Below are 25,012 nucleotides of genomic sequence, written 5' to 3'. Positions count from 1 at the left end.
AGGGTCGCTTCACTTCGACTTTTTTATCTGACGCTTATTCGACCCCTTTTTATCGCTCTTTTTTCATAAATTCAAGAGCTTGCTGATTTCCTAAATCTTGCCACTCCACAACTTTTAACTCATAAATCAATAATTCTGACAACCTACCATTAACTACTCACATTCCGGTCGTCACGGCTTTTTTTCCTCTCTGGTTCGTGCGTCATTCTCAACAGCGATAGCTACATTGGCATTTATCAGATTTGGCAATTGCGAAAAAGTCTTTCCCCTGGGTTTTAGTTCGCAGATGAAAAGCGATATCTAACTGTCCTATGCAACTACACTTAATGTATGGAGCGATAGATCGAAATTGAACGATTCGATGAGATGACAATTTCGTGGATTCTGCCTCGCATATACATACGAATATGTCGTTAATCTAACATCAGTCGATATATCTTATTGTTATACCACTTTATTTGCAAGGCGACTTCTATAAAACCTATTCTCTTTACAATGTATGGAAAAACCATTCAAATTTGAATTTTTCCATAAACTTCCGTTCTCCTCTGTTATCTATATCTGACGTATAAATGAATAATTTACATAGAAAAGACCGCATATGAATTGAGAGAGCTTTAAAAGAAACATAAAATATATCGAAACCCAACATATTCTCGTATCACTACGCAGTAATCGAGTTAGAGCAAACTTTTACTCTCGTCTCACTACACTTGCGATAATATCAAATATCATACATTTGAAGTGCTTTTTTAATCTACGTGAGCAATCGAATATTAAGCACTCCTATCCATATAGTCTCGTAAAATTGATTGCGCATGAAAATCATTCTCTATCTCTCTGATAAATCCACTTGCAAAGCATTGCCTGGTGAAGAAACAAACTAAACGGGTGAGCTAGATTTTCGGAAAATACCTCTGAACCATTCATCCCTGAATTTCCTATAGGTGACACCGTTTCAATTTCCGTCCAAAGAGGAAGGGGGAAAAGATTTTCCTCATCTCTCTCTCTCTCTCTTCTCTCTCTCTCTCTCTCTCTCTCTCTCTCTCTCTTTTTCTCTCATTCTCTTTCTCTCTCCCACTCTATTTCTCTCTTTCTCACTCTCTTTCTCTCTTTCACTCTCGTTCGTCGTAACATCAAATAAACTAAGTTGACTAATTAACTCTGGAGCTTTTGGTTGTATAGTAAGACTTTGACTTATTGTTATAACGAGTTATAACGATAAAGAGCTAGAGAGAGAGAGAGAGAGAGAGAGAGAGAGAGAGAGAGAGAGAGAGAGAGAGAGAGAGAGAGAGAGAGAGAGAGAGAGAGAGAGAGAGAGAGAGAGAGAGAGAGGGAGAGAGAGAGGAAGAGAGTTTGTTGAAACAAGCTGTTTAGTTGACATGATATTAACCCCGCTGTCGATATTAGCTCGATGATAATGAGAGTCAAACAAGAAAGCAAGCTAATACAAAGAAGCTGCTGCTGAGTTCAACGTTAATAGGTTCAAAATCCTGACATCTAAAGGATATCAACTTTACAACTAACAATAAGTTGTAGCAGTAGTAATAGTGGTAATTGCTTTTTCTGCAAATTAAATATTGCGTAAAAAAAATTCAAGTTTACGAGCAAGTCCACTAGTAGCGCATCCTCTTTCTCGCTTGTAAACCTTGAAACTGACATGCGCAGGAGGAGGAGGGGTTCTGTGTATACCTGCGCCGATATCAAATTTAAAAGCAAAGGCACACGCGCCACCACTATACTGCTTTAACAACTATTGTACGCCACCCCGCGAACTGAATACAAATTATCAGATGTGAATTCTACACCCTTTTCTAAGCTTTTCCGATACTAATTGTCAATTTTTCGTGGAATTTAGTTTCAGGATTTACGTATATATTCTTGAATAATATGTAATTTAATTGCAGAGCTATTTTTCTGAGATGATGGTTTATGATCATCAAACTTTTGAAATGATGGTGCACTTAACAAATTCTTTTCAAACTTAATCGTTTTTTTTTCTAGCGTAAAAATAATCAATGGTTCATATTATGCAAAAAATGTTTACGTTAAAATTTTCTTCAAGCCATCAAAACTAACTGTCTGTAACGTGAGTGTTTCATGACCCTCAATTACTGAACAATAAAAAAGTAAGTTCCAACTTCTTGCAAAAGCTGTATCTGCAGCGACGTTATTAGATTTTGCAAATTGATTCCATCAAGTTTGACCTCGATGCGCTGAAACATCCCAAAAAGTTCAACTTTTCAAACAAGAAAGAAAAAAGAAGAGTGTTAAAACGTAGAATTAATAACAATTCAGCAGTAGCTTCAATATCGTTGACAATTTAAGCATGTAGTAGAGAGTAAGCCGCTACGTTCGCCCTTAACCCACTTTTCAGGCTGAGTTAGAAAAATGAGAGGGTTGTCTGCCAGCACTGCAACGTAATTGAGCCATGCATAAGCTTGGCCCACAGTTTTACAACCTTACTAATCTCGTTGCCGCGCGCACATCTGTATTTTTTTTAAATGATTTTTGTATGCGATGCAGAGAACCTTCAACTATATACGCATCTTTACGAGCTTGAAAACTTGAATTTTTTCATGTGATAATTCATTTGTAGAAAAAGCAATTATCGCTGGATTGAAATTCTCATGGTATTTTGTTGATGCAAAATTGAATAAATCGCAGCACACAAAGTTTATAATAGTTTGTGAGCTATCGGTATTAGCGAAGATGTCAACGCTTTTTCGTGCAAATTGGATTATTTTATTTTTGAATCAACATGCTTTCGATCTTTAGGATTTCTTACAAAAAGCTACCAACCAACAGTGTCTTTTATTGTTAAATCTGTAGGCTTTACTAACGAAAGCTTTTGCATGTCTGTTCCAAGTGAATTGGCAGAGAACATACATAGCGATTTACCCATCGTGAGTAGTTTCACTTGTAAATAGAGGTAGTTAAAACCGATAAGGCTATAAAAAATTTAGATTCAGCTTGACTTGTTCAAGCTCCGACCCCGTCGAGGTTAAAAAAATAATATTGAACGGTCGAATGAAAATGTGCGTGCTATTGAATACGTGATGTTATAAAGCTCTACTTTACTACCTAACATTTTTTACGATCGTGCCGTCCGTGTAGAGAACGAGTCAACAACTTTGCATTGATGATTCTATCATCTCTCGAAGGAAAACAGAGTCTCCTCGAGTACTTATACCCAGTTAATTTTGGACGGTGTCCGAAAATTTCTCATTCGTGCTGGAGAGTCATTTGGTTATGCGCGCACAAGATAATAGCCGCACATGAATATTCTCACTCGACGATATATATACCTACACACCGCACAATTTTGATGGTTGTACAAATGCAACCGACCGCGAAAAAGAGAAAATCGATTGTACGCCACTTGCACTTTATAGCCCACGTGTGCGAGAGGTTGCTCTCTATTGCGCGCAGAGCCTCTCTTTGCATTTCATGATCGCGCGCAAAACTTATCTCCTTCACGCGGATCGTTGCGCACTTTTATATTTTTCCATGCAGCTTTGATCGATGCTTCACGCCCGCGCTATCTATTTGCGCGCGCGTATGTGTGTGTGTAGCTTGACGACTGTCGGATTTTTATGATACGTCAAGCTCGTGTTGATCTTTATGACTGTCGTATACGCGCAACAGTTTTGCATTCGCGCTTGTAATTTGAAATTGAATAATTCAACAGTCATGATATTGCAAAGTAGAGAGTAACATTGTTACGTGACGAGTAATCGGATTAACCCATTAACAATGTAAGGAAAGCTTGTCTTGACGTTGGATTTTACTACTTACGGCAGCTTGGAATATTGATCATTCCCCCTCTCGTAGGCCCTCACACCTTGGCTGCACGCACCTTCTTCCGCTTCTGGCGGCCTACTACTCCTAAACTTCGATTACAAGCATATTATATATTTCTTGAGGGTTACAGCTACGTAAGATACTGACGTTTAATCTGTTAGAAAAAAATGTGATTGCGTGTCTTAATGAATTTCGCGTTGGACTTTTTCGTTACTCAGTATTACAGTTCTATTTCTCTTTTACTTTTCTCGACATTCGTTTTCGTTATTTCAAACAAAACAGAGCTATGCGCGTGCACAGAGGACCAATTTCCGACTATTTTTTTTTTTTAAATAAGAAATACTGAAATGTGTAGGTTTATATACATTGTGTCAAAGCATCCCAAACTCAACCCAAGCAACGTGCTTCAATTTTTAATATTTCTGTTTGCGTTTTGATAGGGAGGAGAAAATCCCCTTGTGCGTAGCGCTGCCTTCAGCGCACGAAAGCCTAAATTTTCTCAACGAACATATAGCGAAAATCTACGACTTGACTGATCGCTACCTTTAACAGAGTATATAAGGCAACAAATAAAGCAGTAACTGTTTGGGTACATGGTTTATACGTACTGCAAACATTTTCATTTTCAGCTTCCTCGTCACTCTTAACACGATGTAGGCAAGAGCCGAAAAGGAATCGGAGACGGGAGGAGGGGGGAGGGGTCCCCCGTCAAAGTCGTCAAAAGCGAGTTTATTGCCGAGACTATTATCTTCGTAATGGATGACATTTCGTATAGGCGAATTGACTGATAAACCTCCTATATATACGCATACCTCGTTTCGTTTTCGTCCTTGATACACGCCACGCCGTCGCAATTAATAGGTTGTACCCAAGTTATCGTTATTACCGGCCCCGCGTCGTAAGTTATTGCTATTAGAAGTAAAAAATGAAGAATTGGTTGGTGCGAGAAAGTCTCGTAAAAATTTATTAAACTTCAAACTTCGCCTTCTCGGGCGAGTATCTTTAGGGCGAAAAAAAGCAATATAAGCCTAGCTATATCGTATCTTTCGTAAACAGACCACGGGAGATACGTGATAATATGGCAAACTGAAACGCGCGAGTGGCAATTCGGGCAAACTGCTCACCTAAAAGTATAATTGCACTCTCGGCGCAATGAAGATCTTGAGCGTGCGGGAAAAATACGAAATGTTTGCCGTGTTGTGATCTACTGCAGTTTATGTAGGCGACCTGCAGCAAATCACAGCGATATATCTACGTAAATTTTTCACGGTGGCTTATTTGACTACAAGAAAGTGTGCTCGAGAATGGATATACTGGGATTTGAAAGTTCGAGAACAACGAAGTTTTCGTGCCCTCAGTGTTCTTTTTATGTGTAAGAGAAAAGATTTGTAGCTGTTGTAAATCTATTAAGGCGCATTCTTTACAGAATCATGGTACTCGATGTTTGGCTTCTGAATTTTCTAAGATTTATTTTCGATAGTATATTCGATTTGAAACACACGAATATGAAATTTATTTTCATGCGTTTGCACATTACATTTTTCTATTTCCACTACTCAATTTACCAGCTACAAATCTGCTACTTGGAGAGAATGGATTTATTATGATTTTTTCGTGACCGCACTATCATTACAACACTCAGTATTTATCCAGAAAAAAAGAGATAAATTAAGGAGAGAATAAACATCACGACTGTCTCTCCCTAACGCGCGTACGTGTTTACCAAGTCTCTGTAGCAAAGGCCATTAGGTCGAGGCTGCTGTTTGGTCGACTGAGGCAGCAGCAAACACATACGCTAATTGTTATCCTCGATAATGCGCGAAGCGACATCGATCCATTCCTCTGCTCCTGAGATTGAAGAGGTATGTAGTCAGGGTCGCTCATCGATCAATTAGCCACCTCGTAAATCGTCATCTGCTCTTTTTTTCGCTCTCAGCGTATATCACTTAGGCAAGCGCACACACACGAACACACGTCTCTTTCGATTTATAGCCAGGTGAGAATGCGGAGGAGGATCAAATCAACGCGGAGATGATTGGTTTTCGATAGGGTTACCGTCGAGAGAGATTGTCGTAAAATCATCATGATAAATGTGCATGGGAGGGATATTCCATCTGAGAGCGACGTTTATGTCGTACGTACTAGATCCCGTCGAGTTTAACGACTGTGACTGAGCGGCTTTCGCCGAATACTAATATGTTTGCGAAGGTGAAGCTGGTGTCAGGGTTGGAATTTCAACTTTGTTCTTTGTCGTCTTCTTCGTTTTGGGAATAAGGCGTGAATAATTCAGTGCATTGAAAGAGATTGGCGGCAAAGTGAATGGCATGAGTCTATTGCAAGAATCTTTGACTCATTGATTTTTTTCATTATTCCTTTTACTCCTTATGCTTGTATTAATGAAACTATACAACGGGATGCGCGCTTTTCTGATTCAATGCTGGACAGGTATTAGCGCGGATTATCATATTACCCATCTGACATCAACAGAATCATTTAGAAACTTTCGTTTGATTTACTTCGGAATCTATTTTTAGTTCCATCCATAGTCAAGTACATGTTAATTCAATCTATGTGTTATTTAATGTCACTAACTTTATCCCCAAAGGCATTAAGAGGCAAGGGACGAATCCTTTCATCCTTATTAGATTTATTATATAAATGAATCCGTATGCCGTACGAATGAATGACCGTACGACTATAGATTCAATTTACTATTTACGGTAAATCAACGTGGTTATATTTAGAGGCTAAATAATACAAGAAAAAAGATTTACACTCATGACTACTCTCGAATTTATACGTAACCCAGTCAGCGCGAATTATTTCCCTAGAGTGTCTTCAATCTTAATTAGAAAACTCTTTTGTCCCATCACTGCTAGCTAAAACTATATCCTAGTTCGTATAGATTCGCGAGATCATTACTTCTGATACTTGAGCAACAGACGATAGGCTCCAAACTCATATATCTATAAAAATTCATTTATCTATCACGGATGAAAAGAGCTTTTTACCAAAAGAATGAGTTTGACTGTTTTGATTTTTCAATCAAATGATGATATCAATATTTCTATTTTATACGTGACGAAAGCAAGCAAATAGATGTAGTATATTTTATTGGATGACTGACCTGTCCAGTTCGGTTGACCGTTGTGTAGTTTTTCTGGAGAGACGTTTGCCACTGGACCTATTGGTTTAAGATAGGTATAGTTAAAATCACGTTTCGCGGGAAAACCCCTATCTAACATTAACTCCAGAATGATTAGTTTACTAATTGATCAATACAAGATCCAGTCAGAATTTAAAAACCAATCTTGTAAGTAACGTTTAATTCAAGATGAGCTATAATTTCAATTTCGTATCCAATAACTAATGCATGACAGTGAATTAGCAAGTACAAACAATTCTAATGAACAGAGAAAAAAAAAGGAAGAAAATCATTGCGCGAGCTTACTTTCGAGAAATCATGGTATTGGTAGTAGTGGTGCTGGCGCTGGTTGCAGCAGTGATGGTGGGCGATAGTGGTGGCGTGTTGGTGGCCGTTTTGTCCGCCATGCTGGTATTGGCGGCGGTGCCCTGACCGCACAGGCCCACCAGACGTTTCACGATCACGCGGTCAACTTCCGTGCTAACTGTTCGTACCGCGTTCTGATGATCCTTGAACTGCGCTTATGCAGTATCTCTATGTATCTGCAATAGAAATATCGGCTTTCTTTTAATCATGAAAAATATTAATTTTCATATTACAAGTATTTTTTAATTGTCAGAGCTGTTCGATTTCATTTTTTATAAAATTTAAATAGTTTTTATTGGACAATTGATAGAAAAACATTTAAAGTGCTATAATATTGGTCAGTTTTGGTCATATCGATGCGATATTTTATTACGTCGGACATTTTTCACAAAAAATAAACTACAGCTTGATCCTTTACGTGAAAATTAAATATTGATTAAAAACATTAGTTCGATTTTATTACTTCTGAATAAAACCTTTTACAAATGTTTTGAATTACATTTGTTGAAGTATCATTTGCTCTATTATTTTTTTCCGTATAATTCATATAAGTTATATTAAACGCAGTATTGATATAGTACAAGTAATTGATAATCAATAGCCGTTAGATAAACAATCGTAACTCGATAGCTCATTCCAGATCGTTGCAAAGCTAAAATAAAAACACATGTACAAACTCAGTAATCCGTAAGCGACATAAATCTCTCATCTACATGGCAAAGCAATTTAATTAGTTGCCACGGCAAATAAAAAAAAGTACCTTGCAAAGAGAGAAAGAGAGAGAAAGAGAGAGGAAAGTAAAGTAATTGTCGGGTGAGAGAAACTCGTCCTCGCACACACATGCATCCTGTTGAAATTCAGAAGCTCGGAGCGAATGAGGAAGAATAATAAAATAATAAATAAATTGTGTGCTGAAGCGCGGAAACAGAATATTACATATGAAACAATTTTTTGTAGTCTTAAATATACTCGCTCCATCAGTTCGTGCATAGTCATATGCAGACGTAGAAACACGCCCGTCGATTTTGATCCCAACTTTTGATGCTTGTCGTTTTTTCTTAAATTTTCTTTTGCAGAATTGTTAGATTTACCGTACGGTGCAGACGACGCTTCATGAGAATGAGATGGGAAGTGAGTTGAGAAAAATGAGCCGTCGTCAAGCCTGACGACGCTGCGCTACGGCTCTTTGTGCGCGATTTCAAGTAAAGCTAGCTTTGTTTGGTAAGCTCTACTTAATGTTGGAAAAATATTTTTCTTGCCTAACATTTCGCAAATTAAGGTTTTAAATTTACTTGATATAAAGGGTGACTGCAATGATGTCATTTTTAGCACACGTATTTTTTTTGGTCAATTGTAAAATTCCTTTAGCGCGCACACAAAATTAACGACAAACCAAACTAACTTCAAAATAAAAGCCCATAGCAAATTACCGTGCAAACATATTGACAGTGAAAAAATTTCCTAATTTACGATGAGCGATTGCGAGATCAAAATTTTCTATTTTCAAGCGTTTTTAATATCGTCATCAAAGCGAACGTTGAGAAAAGAAAGCTCTTATTGCTTTGTATCGTCGAAATTTTTTCCTCGACATAAGTGAATTCTCGGGGATTAGGATGGCTTTATTTTAACCTCTTTGGAAAAACAAATCTGTGCAGGGCAGAAATGTGACAGAAAAATTGCACGTGGTCGATGCATAAAAATGGAGGGAAAAGAAAATATCGATATTCATATGCTTTAGTGAATACCGTACATGAGCTGCTTTCCAAAAATAACTTGACGCGCTTAACCGGAAATCGAATCAGATGTCACTCATTCGATTATGCAAAGGATTTATTGATCGTGCACGTTGGCATTTATTTACGGATATATCTGGCGCGAATAAACTGAATAAAAGAAGAAAAAAATCATTGTCACGAAGGCTTCATTAAATGTGTGATTGCTGTCGCTGAAAATAACATGCTCAACCTAGAGCTGATGCTCTCTATCTCTGTTTTTCGTTCACGGGCAAAGATTAGAGTGAAGAAAAGCGATCAATCTTCCTCTAGATCAAGCGCATACTGATTTTCTTCCATTTCTCTACCTTTGCCACCGCTATGTTTTACATTTACCTTCCTCGACAAATCTTTTTCTCGTTAAAACTGTTATCGTTTTAACTGCACACGCGATTGTAATTAATAATTACCTTCGGCGTATCTGCTAAAAAAGAGAAAGGGAACACCTCTCTCCCTCTCTCTCCTTCTCACTTTCTTTAAACGAGGTAATCTCACATGGCTGACTTCAGTCAAAAATCTCGATTTATTTCGTAAATGTCCTCGTACCGTGACACCGCATAATAATATACTCGTGTGTCCTTCCTCGTCGGGGTTCTAAATAACATCAGAGAAAAGAAAATGTAGGATCACGTGGACTTCCTTTTAAGGTTGTTTTTTTGATATTTGTTTTTGTTGCCCTCGTCAGAAATAAACGACATCTTGATTAAGTCTGCTGACGAAATTTTATTTACCAAATAGCTCCAAGTTGAAGCTTACATAGCACCGAGGTTTATAAATTAGCCGTTGCGAGGTGAACATGAAACGAATAATTAAACGTAACATTCACGAGAAGACTTATGCTTTTCTCGAATCGAAGCTTACCTCGTTATTTTCTGTTTTATTATTAAAAGGACACGGTGTTCAAATGTTAGTCTTCTAGGTAGATAAGATTAGGATATTACAAGGCGGTTTGTAAATTTAACGATAAAATCACGTTGGGACTAAATTGTTCAACAATTAAAACTTTCAACAGTGGCTACGTTTTTTTCTGCAAAACATAGATTTGAAGCTAGACTTCAGGACTAATATCGTTAAATGACCTTTGGGCCAAACTATAAACCACAAACTGTTGATCGTCGCAGGTTCTGTAGCCAAAGATACATCATTTTTTCGCTGCAAGCTTGCGGCTACGCGATTGTCAACGGTTTGCCAATACTACACTCTGCAATACCTACATTATAGTAGCCTTTGTCATGCTCTTTACTGATGTGCTACCGAGGGGCGAATTTACCTTGTGAATCTCGTCATGATGATCACTTTACGATGAGCAATTAACAGACGTCGACTGTTCATTTTGAAAGTTGCGTCATTTGTGCATTCGTTAGTTAATTTTTGGTTATCTTACAAACTTTTATGATACTCGTTTCAAGTTAATATTTTGTTATGAAAGTAATCCGGATGACTTTCATTATACATGATTGTAGTTTCAAATTAATTAATTAATATTATTTGGGGCAAAGTGAAACGACAAGAGCAGGAAAGGTTATTAAATTTTCGTTATTACTTAATACCGGTTTCGCTGGATAACACTATCGCTGACTTTGTATAATTTCAAGGAGTTCCCAAAATTGGGTTAGATGATGTATTTTAGACTTTGCAAGCTAAAGGATATGCACGCGTTGGTCTTAAAACTGTTCCTAAAATTTATTTCTTTTAATTAAAAACGTAAAATTTGACATTGTTTACGTAAATACGTTAATATAAGTTATTTCATGAACAGAAGATTGCGAAGAATCGAAAAATTCATTATTTCAAATGTTTTTATTGTGCGATTATTTGAAATGGAATTCAACTTTAGTAGCTTCATTATTTTATCCACAGTCAGCCAGTTACGTATCAAGTTATTAAGAATTTCCAATTTTATTTGTTTAAAAGAATACAGAATTTTAGTAAAAACGTAGAAATGTTTACTAACGAATTAGTTAAATACAGAGTTCTATGTAATTAACCAACCAATAATCGTTAAATCTCTTATAAAATAGGGATTCACCAATAATGATACTTAATATTATGTCTGAGTAACATAACAAGTTTGAACTTAAAAGCATGTAAAGATTTCAAGGTATAAAGTTTTTATCTCTAATGAATTGTAAAAAAAACAAAGAAAACACAAAAAATTAATCCCACGGGAGCTCGTACAAATAACCTTGCCGTGCAACATAAATTTGAAAGAAAAACTCTGTGTGAAACTTTTTTCCAAGGCGCGTACCCGCACTAGAGCACACAGTGCACACAAGGTGAAGTTGGGTGTAGGCCGTAAACATTGTAAAAGTGCTTCGGAACCGTAAAACTTGGCTGTCCACCAAGTAAAGGAAAAACAAACAAAGAACCCCTGAGGCAGGTAATAACGGGATACTATCGTGGTAGCAATCGATTTTACAATTACAGCAGAGTCTCTCTCGAGTTTCGAAGACACGCGAGACCTACCGCGGATGCATACACAAGAACAAACTACCTGTAATACTAAAGCCCATTAAACTAGTCGGCGCGCGTCGGGATTAGACGCGCGTCTCTCTCAATAATTTTCTGCTTTCCTTCTTTTTTATTCATCGCTCACACTCTGCGTGCACCGTTGCGTTTTTCGTAGCCGACTAGCTGAAAGATCGTATCGTGCGATAATTGCCAACTCGCTGATTTATTAGTTTGTTTTTCATACTTACAAGTATTAGCTCGTAAATGCACGCACATAACCATGAGGGCGTGCTAACACGATTATACGAGATGCAAGGTAGCATCGAGCTTTCAAAGCCAATTACAAATGCAATACATTTATGTCTAATTCACTTGTACGCCTGTTGCTGTGCACAGCAACCGAAAAGGATAATCTCCCGATTTTATAATTCGTTCTTCTTGAATATTTACTTATCTTTACCGTTATATTAGAACGTGACTTGTGTTGTAACCACTTATTATTGAAATAAATGTTTAACACTGATTATACAATGATTGGATGCACTATTTTTGTATATAAGATTCGGGTGATATAAATCTTTAAGAATAATTTTGTCGGTAATTATACTATTAGCTGCGCTTCTCTTACGTGATATTTCGCAAGGTGGTTTTCCGTTTGCTTGTGTCGCTCTTTATCTGGTATGCGTTAATACGTTTCCACGACAGTATCCCGTGTAAAACCTTTTACGTTGTAATATTGTTACGGCTTAGCGGAAGTAATGGGATCATAGTTCAACATCTGCAATGTAATTTAATAGACACTTATTTATTTTAAATAGTAATATGCTCGTTTGAGAGCTGACAACAGACTGCTCTTCGACTATGCAATAATTCTTGAGTTAACTTCTTTCATTTTAGAGGAAGTGAAGGAATACTTAAAAACGAGTGTCAACTGGCAACGCATTCAACGGTTACGATAGGAAAATTCAGGCTTACTTTTTTTATCGGCCACGCGTTGGCACTTGTTATATTTACATTGTCGAATAACAAATCAATGGATAAACAGATATTGCGTACAATGGCGTTTGGCGTGATTAATATTTAGGCTCATAATATTTGTGTGAGTAAATTTATACGTATGAGTAATAAAAAAACCATCATATTTTTGAACGTGTAAGTCCAATCTCGTATTCTTAACCTTATTGTCGTGCCGCGTTTCTTCTTAATCTTCACTCGAGACTCCTCTCACTCTCATGATACTTTATGGTCTCGGCTACTTCGCTTGCTTTTATTATTTTTTTCTTTGTGCTGCATCACGTCCTCGTATATCTTGGCTTTTGCAGGTGTGATCCTCAGATATAAACCATGTGCGCATTTTTTCATGCTTCCTTGCTCTACGATTTAAAACCACGTATATTATGGCTTTAATTGAGCAAGCGAAAAATATACATTATAAAGTTGTTATTTTTAATTTTTGAACCATATGAATTACTATTTTTCAGGTAATATCACCGTTAAATCCAATATACATTAAAATATTTATCCAATTGGAAAAAATCATTAACTCAATCATTGACAAATATTGATTATAATCAATGATTCTTAATGAAAATCTGTAGTACCTAACAATCATATTAATAAAGCTAAACTCAAATCATTCTTCAAGTACTTCGTTAGCTTCGTCATGAGAATAGAGAACAAAACATAGAATTTCATTTGATATATACGTCGAAAGTGTAGCTCAAACACGCAAGACGAAAACGAAAACAAGAGTCGAGACAACGTCACTAAACTCTGGCCGTTCGTTTTCTCGTAATGCACCCTGAATTTTAATGAAAATTTTACGCCAACTTGTTGGCCAAACAAAGCTTTTAAATATGCAAGCTGACGTCTCTGAGCCACTCACAGGTAAAGGGAAAAAATAAATAAAAAGGAAAAATTAAATTTCCCTCGCGTATGTAAGCTTATAAAAAGGCGACTAGGGATTTTACACTTCAAATTCTTATATTTTTATCATAATTGAAGGGAATAGATGCGCACTGAATTAAATGATAAAAAGTTTTGCTTGTCTCTCTCTCTCTCTTTCTCTCTCTCTCTCTCTCTCTCTCTCTCTCTCTCTCTCTCTCTCTCATGTTATTGAGGGATAAACGTATCACCCTCCATAGGAAACACCCGAATTGGTTATACTCGGACTTGGCTGGAAATTATTTTCTGCTATCTCAATGTATAAAGCCGTGAGGATGCGTGAGTTTCAATATTTGGCAAACTTATTCATGAAACACGAAATAGGACTGGGCGTTCCAGTGGGGTTGAGAAACCTGAGCCGACTATAGAACTTTTCAAATAGCAGGTGCTCGACTTTGAAACTCTATTCCCGCGACCCTTCGTCATCTGCCGCCGTTGAGCGCGTTCAAGGAAGGGGGAGCATTCGCAAGCACTTCCTTGGCCTTGATCCTTAGCTTTCTGTTACAAAAGACTCTGGATGAATTAATTATAATATCAGAAAGTCACCGACAGATGATCGGTCTTTTAAATTACTAATACCGTTTATTTTGATGAGGTCATTTGATCATAAGCTGTCTTGCTAAACTAACTAGTCCTGCTAAACTTAAGTGAACATTAAATTCAAGACTAGTTTAATGACTGATGAAATGAGTCATATAGTACAAAAAAGAAAATATATGTGCAATATTTTGTATTTAATTATATGTTGTCTAATGAACTTTCATATATACATTGCGCTAAATAGAAAATAAAGCCTCTTTGATACATATTGATATATTTAGGATAGAAAAATACAATCATCTCCTAAAGCGTATTTTCATTTTTTTAGATCATCTTTTGAATAAGTACACAAACAAATTACTCATGACATAATGTATATACTCGATCCATCAATCAGAACATGGTAACTCGTGAAATGTGCTTCTATTTTAAGTTATGAGTTAAGATTTGAGTAACGCTGTAGTTATAAGATTATGATAAAAGAGTATGTTACACAGGTAGCCCCTCTTATTAGTAGGCGGCGTATGACCCTGATAATGAATGATCAGCTTCATTTTCCTTACAGTGGTTACAGAGGAGACATTTTTCGTGCTTTATAATTTAGTTAGTTACTGTCTCGGCGTTACTATTAAACTGATTAATTCACCTATCAAGGATTAATTATTCAAAAACCCTGTTATTTTCAACGTAACAAGAATACACCTTCGTTAGCTGTGTCTTTTTTATATTATTTCGTGACCTAAGGGTGCAATGAAAGCTTTTTTTCGTGTTTGTTTAAAAAAAGTAACGCTGCAGCGTATAAATGGGGATCAAGTTTAAATCGATAAAAGTTTCAATTTTTTCCACAGATTTACAATAATAGTTACACACTTTTCTAAACTTTCAAGTATACATCGAACGTATCTATTTCGAATGGAAAAAATTTAAAGAAAAGGTCACTTCTTAACTGGTAATTAATAGTCATATTGTTATTTACAAAATAATAATAAAATTCTGGCAAATTTTGTAGAGCGCGAAAATATTTATCAACATTTTGAAAGCGTGCAGTATTTGGCTTTTTCTTTTTACCACTTACATGAAGCAATCAAAAAGTGGTTATTTCTTGGCGAAATCATCCATCAAGTCTTGTCATAGTTGTAATTAGTTTACTTGCAAAAAAATTGTAAACAGCTCTTATATTCTAGAACGGGCCATCTAGCGTGAAATTCAGCCGAGTAGAAGCGACAAGTTGGGCGTTGGAAAATGTATACCTCTAAACGATAGGTCCTCGACAAAAAGAGAGCGCGAAAGAAAACAGTCGGTCTCAAAATATAATAATATATCAGAATATATATGTTGACTTGAGCGAGCGAAAACCAAGGTGAAATGATAAATGACTGGTTGCGTGTACGCAAGATTTTGAAAAAAGAGAAAAGGGCGGTGGAAAAGCACAAAAATGAGAAAAAGACGGATGAGTATTCGATAAAGCAGGACGTTCATATACTGCTGAGCCTGTACATACAGTTCATTTTCAACGAAGAAGAGAAAAAAGAAATAGGGGAACATCCAGCAGGAAGTTCAGACTGATTATTGCCCGAGGGTTGAATCGCGAAAATTTGACACGAGCTCAGCCGAGTGTTAAACGCTCAAATTTATTCAAGCCCTCTAGGCTCGAACGAGTTTCCGTTGGCTCTGCTCTGTGCTTTCGCTCCACTAGAGTTACAATGCAATGATACTATAGCTCCAAGTGCAAGAGAGGCGTGAACTCGACCAACTGGAAGATTACGTTACTACAAGCTTGTTTGTGCGTCATTTGCTCGTGTTACTGTTGGTAATTCATGTGATACCGCTTTTAAGAGCAGGACCACAATTTGTTTTATTTTTTGTACGAATGATCATGCTGGCGAAATTTCAGAATTGAAAAATTAATTAAGCTGGAGGTTCAAAAAAATTATTTATTTATTCGTTGTCTTCTATGCACATTTTACTGCTCTCAATCATAATGATAGTTCAGGGCATGATTTGATTTATATTTGACACTATTTCAAAGTTCAATCACATCTTCAAAATATTATCAACAAAAGAGCGTAAACAAAATAATTGTGCATTTTAATATAAAAAGTTGTAATTTATATCCATATACAGAACTCTACAAAGCGTACCATTAAAACGAAAATATTCGGGATTTCGTTACTTATTGAACTTTGAAAACACATAAATTTGACTTTAACGTGTCAGCTTTGCCTTTTTATTAACTACGTTTTCGACATAAAGCTGAAAGCTAAAAGCTAAAAGTTTCAAAAGCATTATATTTCTATTGAAATTTATATAAAAATAAATAAAACGATTGCAGATGATTGTACTTTTATAATGAAATTTCTGACATATAAAAGTTATCAGTCTATTAATAGATCAAATTAACTTTAAGAATCCAGTTAATTGTTATGAAAGTTTTCGTTTGATTTATTGTTTGAAGGTTTAAGCCCGAAGTGGTGCATTTACCGAATCTAATTCTCTATTTGGCTGACGTTTCTACACTTATCTTGATAATAGTTGATAGTACTTCAATCGTTATAACTTGGAAAGTAATTGTAATTGATTTCCATCTGACTGTATGTAATCGATATAGAGTTTTATATTATTTTGGAAGTTAACTTCAAGGTAATTATGTTAAATAACAAATTATAATTATTAATGATCTTGGAAATGGATATGGGAAACTTGGAAATAGAATGATATTTAGCGTATAAATTTAATTGGTTGTATTCGGCTTTACAAAAGTAAATAAAGTCATCATTTTAATTGAGAGATTAATCTTGAAATTTCATTTTTTGAACTTAAAAATCCAAGTACTGCTTGTAGTGTAGTAGAAACTAGTATTGATGATCTATAATAATATGCACTATACCGTAATAATATACTTTTTCTCATTCTATCAATAAACATTTTAGATATTACTAATATTGGTTAGTATCGATTTTATTTATCATATTTTACATATACTTTGAAAGTAAATTGATTAAATCATAGAAATGCTCTATAAATAAATGCAATGTACGAAAAAAATAATAATAAGAGCATGCGGTATATAACTCTAGATCTTTTCGAAATATGATTTATCAACACAGCATATATCTTATAAAAGAAGCATTTAGACAGTAAAAATAAATTAAACTGCATGTAACATCTCGGGCTATTATTTATTCAACGAAGCCTGAAAAAAATCTTCATCGACTAAATTCTGTCTTGTCTGGCTCAAACCAAAACATCTAAATTCTGAACGGTATTAAAAATTAATGAAGATTTAGAAGCGTACAACTTTTACAAAATAACAAAATAACGACCTTTCAAGAGCTTTCCTGCATAAATTAAGAGCGACGTAGTCATATAATTCAAAAATTTACCGAGAGATCAGTTTCCAATGTTTAATTTAGCATTAGAGTGGTGAATTGTTCCAAAGGGAGAATTAAGGTAGCTCTAGTGTATTTTCCGCATAACAGAGTCGAAAAGAGCTTTAAAGTGGTGGTTATTAAAGTTGAATGCTATACAGCTCGTTATAGATATATCGCGAAACCGCGTTTTCTTGAGGCTGGCCAAACGAAGTGGAAGACGCTGATGAGGGGCTGAATCCTTGAAAATTTGCACTCCACGGGATTCTAAAGTGAATGAAGACGTCAGAAATCTCGTTGTCGATCTGAGTAAGCAATCTTTATGGTTATCATGCAGTTTACTTGCTCTTCGAAATTTGGGAGATACGCGCTCTTTTGTTTAAACGTTCATTTATTCACGTATCTTTTATACTTGTGTGCACGGCTTGGAATCTCATTTAACTTTCTCTTCTCTCCGAGCGTTCGTACACTAATTTTAATTTCAATTTGAACATGTTGACAGAATAGATTATAAATTAAATTTCAAATGTTTGTTCGCTGAAAATAGATATTTCACTTTAGGATCCGCTTTGTGTCATACTCAGTCGTCTCGTTAAAAATGTCATCGAATTTTTCTCTATCTCAATGTATTCTCAAAGAGCTACTTCTTCTTAGGTTGAAAGTCAAAGTTGGGTTTGAACGCAGCAATAAGTCGTTGTGTTTAGTACGCACAAAAGAAAGGAAGAGAGATAGAGGCGAAGCTAAAGTAAGCTGCTTAATTTTTTTGTGCTCAAGTGTAATGAAAAGAAGACTATTTCGTGCAGCTGGTCAGCGGGTGGTTGCATGGTCATTAACTATGTAGCGACTCCAGTCGTCGTATAATGACATCAGAACGCCATTTACAAATGTATGTTTTTTCTTGCTGAAATTCCCACGGAACACGAGTGTATAAGAAAAATGGCCGAACACATGGGGAACCCCCTGTTACGAGGTATAATGTTCATTAAAGTTTAACGTGGTTAGTGCGCCAGCGCAACTTTCATTATTTTTGGAACTTCGCTTAACATCCCTGGTGCGAAAAAATTGTTCTCTTAATTAAATTCCGCAAAATAAATGGCAGTGCTTCGTATTTCACTGTAAAACAAGTTTTGTCGAAGCTTACGAAAGGAAAAACAAAATTAGACTTGAACCAACAATACACGAGAATATATCTTTTCTACGGAACTTGCTCCTATAGATAATATCGAAAAGAGACCTGTAGAGCGACGCATAGAGAAATGTTCTCGGAGTCACTATGAGACAATAAGAGTCAGCATCGATTGGGTCTCTCCCTCTCTCTCTCTCTCTCTCTCTCTCTCTCTCTCTCTCTGTCTCTCTCTTCGTGCGAGAACGATGAAAGCCAGTCCGATAAGGGCCTCATTTTATGTGTATGTGTACATGTAACCTACGCGAAGGTCATAAGATTGATGATAATTGTGTTTCGCGATGTGTGGCCTGCGATTGTTTCGAGGTCTTTTTCACGAATACTCTGAATAATTTAATTATGCGAGAGCGAGAGTTAATACTATAGAGGTTTTATTCAAATGTGCTACTTGATGTCTGATAAGCCGTGGAACATTTATAGTGAAACGGTTTTCGGATTGAATTTCTGTTCTGAATTGTCGGTTGCGTTTGGGCGACGTTCCGGCTGGATATGACCTGTTTTTCACTTTTAATCTACTTCAGTATCACTCAAACAATGTGCTAGGGACAAAGAAATGCCAAGATATATTGCTGTTGAAAGTTGTTTGTAAACGCATCGTTTCTTCTGCTTTTACGCTTTTTAATAGGTTTGTAAATAAAGATTACGTTGAGAACGTACCTGAATTTTGTAACTATGACAAGATTTCTGAATAAGAAGATTATGTTAAATTTTCGAAACAGAGTGTACGCGAGATATTCGTAATATAATTAATAATAATAAAGCGCCACGCAAAATGTTTTTTCTGTAAGGTAGTATTTTCAGAAAGAAAAACCATGGTGGAGATTAAAATTCGGAAAACGCTTATTTGCATCGCGTTATATAGTCGGCGCATGTTAATTCAACGTTAAACTCGTTTACTGACAGCGCGGAGTAACTGGCGAAAAGAGAGAGAGAGAGAGAGAGAGAGAGAGAGAGAGAGAGAGAGAGAGAGAGAAGAAAAATTTATTTTCAGCCTTGTAAAACCAAAATGCGAGCGCCGTGCAAATAGCTACTTTCCATACTGATATCCTGAGACCCGTAATGCGAATAGGCATGGCAAGAGAGTGAAGCGAGTCTTACTCGCGGGTAGATTTTTTTTTATGTAGGCATCGACCGAACCAACGCGCGTGTGAACACCGACGCACACGACTAGAGACGGTATTATCTGATTTCCTTTGCTATCTCTTGGGTTGTTGCTTAGTCGCTATGTCGCAAAAAGAGGGTCGTTCGTAAGACGACGCCTCGACTTTTCTTGTTACCTTTTCTCTCTTTTTCTCTCCCTCTCTCTCCTTTTTATTTTTAAGGGAATTGCGAGATTGATTAATAAATTATTGTTTTCTTTTCGCAAAGAGAGGACAGATGAAAGCATGTAACATGTATTTCATGATTCTTTTTTCTTGTTAAGATTTACTCTAGAGATTGGCTATTGAAGTACGTTCTCTCCAGTTTTGTTGGCTTTTAAGTTGGAAATTACGTAAAGAAGGTTTTGTTAACGAGCTTTCTAAGATTCATGATGCCTATTTCCGTTGTTTAGACTTTCCTACAGGATATTGATTTACTATTACAACTATCACAAGTAGTTCGTGTCTTCTTTGTTTCGGCAAAACAGTACAAACAACGCTTTTCATTTATTTTTAACGTTCTGTACACTGATATTGTTCAGATGTTCATGGATTTTTTATTTGGGATAAAATTTTTCAAATTTACGATCATCTCTTATACTCTATGATATACAACTACGTTTTCTTTAATTTTTTTGGAAAATAATAGGAACTTGTAAACTTCAATATTTTTTATTTTATATAAATGTAATTTCTATTTTGATTTTTGTTCAAAAAATGGGAAAGAAATATTTGTAGAATAAGTGGAAAAGAAACCAATATGCCACAAATAATATAATAGTACAATAATAAATAAATTTGTAACACAATTTTTTTGTATAGAAAAATTCTCCGAATCCATTATATTTAAGTTCCAGATAAAGAAAAATGTGAATTACAATTATCAGTTACTGAGGAAAAGGCAAATCTCATTTAACGGATTTGTATATCATTATTTGTAAAGCTTTGATTGATTTTTTTAGTTTTGTTAGGTTGAATAATTGAAATGTAATATAAATTTTTGGAATTTTCATTGTAAATTATGCTTTTCATTAATTTCCCATTTGCACCAAATAAGTGTTCTTGTTCTTTTTTCACGTAATATCGAACAATCGACTAAACAAGTAAATTGAAATTTTCTCAGAAATACGTAAATAAAATGTAAGTATACACAAAAGAAAGAGACGTCTGAATTCTATTTCTTATCTATGCTTTTTTTCTCCGACCTCGTAAAAATAGATTTAATGTCTTTCTGCGATTACTCAAGCTATTAAATGCAAACTTTCTCCACGTAAATATCATAAAACTGTCCAAAAGAAATCACACACCTTCAAACCATAAAAAGGAAAAAAAGTAATTTACCTTTGGTAACTTGCGCACTGCATCAACATTCTACGCCGATCTTCGATCCATCTTGGCTTTCTAACGAACTTCACTAAAAATCCAAACTCATTCGCGTCACAAAATGTACACGAATAAGAAAAAAAGTCAAGTTCTGTACTCCGAGCAAAATAGAATAGATTTTTATGTGAGATATCCACGTGCGGCTTTTCGCGCGTTTGCTGTATTCAGTGGAATAGGTCCGCGATCGACCAGGCATCCGTTTGGTGGCACGGTTAGCCGTAAACTGAGACTTGGTTATCCCACAACGCTTGCAATAGCTGCCTCGGCGCCGAAGCGACGCTCGACGCGCACGCGTTTAGCACCGTGTTGCTTGCTTTCTCTCTACGCCCGCTTTCAAGAATCGCACGTTAAAAATGTGTTTGATCCTTGATAAATATCTTTATTTTTAATATCCGATGCATCGTTTTGATATACTTTCACTAGACTGACAATGCTTTCTTTTTTCTGCCGTACTATAATTGATGCTCATTTCTTAAAATAAACTCTTATACGTATTCGGAACATTTTTTTAAAATTAATATCAACAATAATTTTAAAATCCTCAAAATAGTTCATGTGCATATGTGTTGTTGATTAATCGATAAATACAGAATACGCATTACTTATGCAAATAAACAATAATGTAAAGATTTTGTAATAACTCCTAAATATTATTAATTTTATTAAAGCTCGTCGTACAAAGGTTGTCCTAGTAAACCATTAAGTACATTATGAGCGGCTGCAATGGCCATTTCGTTGCGCGTTTCGACGGTCTGACAACCCATGTGAGGCGTAATCACTGCAAAACAAATAACATTACATAAAGCAAACGCAAACCCAAATTGAAGTTCAACAAGTAATATATATGCACTAGTAACTCTGGTTAGTTACTAATACTCACCAACGTTTGGAAGTTGGAACAACTCGTGATTTGAGGGTAATGGTTCTGGGTCAGTGACATCAAGTCCAGCGGCGAAAATTGTTTTGTTCCTCAGTGCTACAGTTAGTGCGTTAGTGTCGACAGACTTTCCTCTACCGATATTCACAAACACAGCGGTTGTCTTCATTTTATTGAAAATATCGGCATTGAATAATTGATAAGTTTCTGGTGTCAACGGAGTGCAATTAATGACAAAATCACTTCGTTTGATGAGCTCGTTAAAACTTACGAACTCGGCAGCAAGTTCATCTCCTAATTTAAGAGAAAATAAATATAATAATCGTTCGATTATTATACTTTCACCGTTTATGCACATCCAGTACCTATTGCCTTTCTCGAGTGTCCTGTATACAAAAAGGTCTTCACTTCAAATGGTTTTAATCTTCTTATAATTCTTTCGCCAATATGTCCAAGGCCTACGACTCCGACAGTTTTATTGCGCAAATCATGACCAAGCAACCATTGAAATCGAAATCCATATTCGAATTTTCCTCTTGTATTGTAATAAAAAAGTAAAGCGATCACTTTGAATGGGAAATAAACGTTATAATGTTATAATGAATAAATCGCTTTACTGCTCGAGCAATATTCGTCCCTCATGGATACGTCTTGCTGCACTCAACAATAAGAGAACTCCAATTTCCGCCACTGAATCAGTTAAAACTTTCGGAATGTACGCCACTTTGATGCCGCGCTTTTTTATTGCGTCTAGGTCCAAGTGATCGTAGCCGCCGGAAGGAGTTGAGATTATTTTCAAATTACTGCCTGCAATACATTAGTAATTTATATTTAAAAAGAAATCTGTAATTTTTTAATATTTAAAAAGGTATTACCAGCTTTATCAAGAACTTTGGTATCAATACAAACTTTTCCATAGACAGCATCAACTCCCGGAATTAATCTCAATAATTCCGATTCCCTCGGCTTAGGTGTACTCATTATAATTATGTCGCATCTAAAAGGAATTGAATATTATATAGTAAAGCAATAATGTTATTCAGAGCAAGCTGTAACGATAAACACTTACTTGGTTCTCAACAAATCGACAGCAACTTGTGGCGTATCGCTGTGAGTAACCAAAACACGCGGTCTCTTGGAATAGTTCCCCGTAGCAGCAGGTGTCGTCATAATTGAACAGACTACTTGTCTCGCTTGATGTATCGATATGCAACAAGCATGTACCTTGGAGCGTTACTCGCTATCAAGTACGCCTATAGCGATCTTCGAAATCGAGTGCTACATTAGTCAAGCTGGCGGTACTAACAAGAACCTGCGTGATACTGTATGACGTAATAGGACGATAGAGCCTTATCCGTCGATTAGCAGAACAAGATAAGTTTGAAATTTATCGAAGTGATTTATAGCAATTGGGGGTTTCGATAACAGAATGTTAAATATTGAGCTTTATTAAGGGAGCTAGCTCATGTTTTTCAAACAGTTTTGGAAATTTTATGATAGCAAAATTTTAAAATATAATAGAAAAAAATTAGTTTATTCACAAAGTGCTCAAAGCGACAGCGGAGATTACATCAAACCCATTTAACTCTGAAACGAATTTTGTCGTTTACACAGAGTTTCAGAATCATGCATGGAATTAGCTTTTTCGAGCGAATATATGCACAGTACGCAGTGGCTCCATAGATTGTGGGATCGAGATTTTCAGACTTGGAAGAATGAAAATTAAAGTCTACTTTGATTACTTTTAGATGAAAAAAGTTTCATGGTGATATTCATATCAGAACAACTTTTACACCGCGACAGGGCAAACTTAAAAATTTTAGTGTTCAAGATTGACTGGCCCTCTTGATTTTTGAAGTATAATTGAAATAGATGTGGCGATAAAACTTAAACGGTCCCTCGATCCAATGAAAAGGGTTGATATAGTATAGCAATGCCATTAATTAAAGTTAGTGATATAGGCTCACCGGCGTATTTGTGCGAAATTGCCATTCTCTAAATCACATTCACATGCTACAATTCAACAACGGCTGGACCCGCACACACATACGAGAGCGAGTTAATAACACGTATAAACAAGCGCGCCGAGCATTTGGCCATGGCCTTTCTAGCCTTTAGACGAGGCTCGTGTAACTCGATTATCGATGTGCTCGCGCGCAGCTTACGTGTTTAGGAATTTGGTGTACGCGCACCGATTGCAATTCCATAAAGCGTTTATGCAATCACAGTCTTAACGATATATGTATATAACGTTCTTATTAAACTGCGGCTTGCCACTGCCTTACCGATAAACGTACATTCCTTCGAAACGCGGTTCGTTTGTGTCGCTGACATTGACTAATCTGTTTTTTTTTTTAATCACGGTGTGCATTTGCCAGGCACGCGCACGCGGTAAAATCGAATTTTTATTTTTTTTTCAATTGTCAAGTGCAGCTTTTTCCTCTTGAAATTTTAAATTAAAACAATACCAACAAATCTTCCTCGGCTACTGCACCAGTTGCAAGTTACCGCCTATACTTTTCACAAGCGTAAAAAGAAAAGAGTAGCAGTTTGTCGTAAGCATACCTCTGGAATTCACAAGATTCCGGGACCGCGAGCTGCACCCTGATAGCGCGCATTCGTCGCGTGACGGCCAACAATATCAGCGACAGAGTATCGGAAAGTCAAGTATACACGTGTGCGGAGTCCCATCTGGAAAGTTTCTTTCTCCACGCGCACGCAAACTTTCGTTTTTTTTCTTTTTTTAAAGAACAAGAGAGAGGAGAGAGAGAGAGTAGAGCGGCTTATTTCAAAGCAATCTAATTGCGCTGGAAAGAAATAAAGAATGAGCTTGGCGATCGATTTTAATTAAATCAGTCTTATCAGACGAGACGCTGTATTTGAGGTTCTTCCCTTGATTAATTACAGATAAAACGTGAGTGGCTTTATTTTTTTTCTGATATCTATTGGCTCGCTTTCTTCTTTCTTCGATTTTCCAAGCGAATTTCTCGTTGATGCAGGAAACGATCGATGCAGCAGTGTGATGGACCTAAACGAGTCG

The 25,012-nt window shown here is 36.2% G+C and overlaps 3 protein-coding genes across 3 annotated transcripts in view; 1 reads left to right on the top strand and 2 right to left on the bottom strand.

Moving 5' to 3' along the window:
- LOC131669267 (phosrestin-2-like) overlaps positions 1 to 21,294 on the bottom strand; it is a 47,309-nt gene extending 26,015 nt beyond the window's left edge. Inside the window, 3 exon segments of the mRNA XM_058944025.1 lie at positions 6,932 to 6,988; positions 7,256 to 7,491; positions 21,054 to 21,294. Of these exon segments, the coding sequence (XP_058800008.1) occupies positions 6,932 to 6,988; positions 7,256 to 7,356 (158 nt within the window). The 5' untranslated portion in view covers positions 7,357 to 7,491; positions 21,054 to 21,294.
- The window catches only part of LOC131669270 (14 kDa phosphohistidine phosphatase-like), a 69,211-nt gene that overhangs the window by 27,513 nt on the left and 16,686 nt on the right, over positions 1 to 25,012 (top strand). The window lies entirely within an intron of this gene.
- Positions 21,736 to 23,215, bottom strand: LOC131669268 (glyoxylate reductase/hydroxypyruvate reductase-like). The gene is made up of 6 exons (XM_058944026.1): positions 23,042 to 23,215; positions 22,848 to 22,969; positions 22,590 to 22,779; positions 22,338 to 22,507; positions 21,976 to 22,266; positions 21,736 to 21,873 (listed from the first exon to the last, which is right to left on the bottom strand). The coding sequence occupies exons 1-6, from the start codon at positions 23,140 to 23,142 to the stop codon at positions 21,758 to 21,760; spliced, it is 990 nt and encodes a 329-aa protein (XP_058800009.1). The 5' UTR covers positions 23,143 to 23,215; the 3' UTR covers positions 21,736 to 21,757.

The sequence above is a fragment of the Phymastichus coffea genome, unplaced genomic scaffold, assembly GCF_024137745.1.
Source record: "Phymastichus coffea isolate CEN01 unplaced genomic scaffold, Cenicafe_Pcof_1.1 PCOF00091, whole genome shotgun sequence".
In the NCBI taxonomy this organism is placed as follows: domain Eukaryota; kingdom Metazoa; phylum Arthropoda; class Insecta; order Hymenoptera; family Eulophidae; genus Phymastichus; species Phymastichus coffea.
This window is presented reverse-complemented; position numbering and strand designations above follow the sequence as displayed.

Bases quoted from the DNA above. Each gene is read 5' to 3' on its own strand.
- LOC131669268 (XM_058944026.1), bottom strand. From the start codon at position 23,142: ATGACGACACCTGCTGCTACGGGGAACTATTCCAAGAGACCGCGTGTT. The intron at 22,508-22,589 runs GTAAAGCGATTT...TTACAATACAAG, and splicing joins GGACGAATATTGCTCGAGCA to AGGAAAATTCGAATATGGAT. The intron at 22,267-22,337 runs GTACTGGATGTG...CTCTTAAATTAG, and splicing joins ACACTCGAGAAAGGCAATAG to GAGATGAACTTGCTGCCGAG.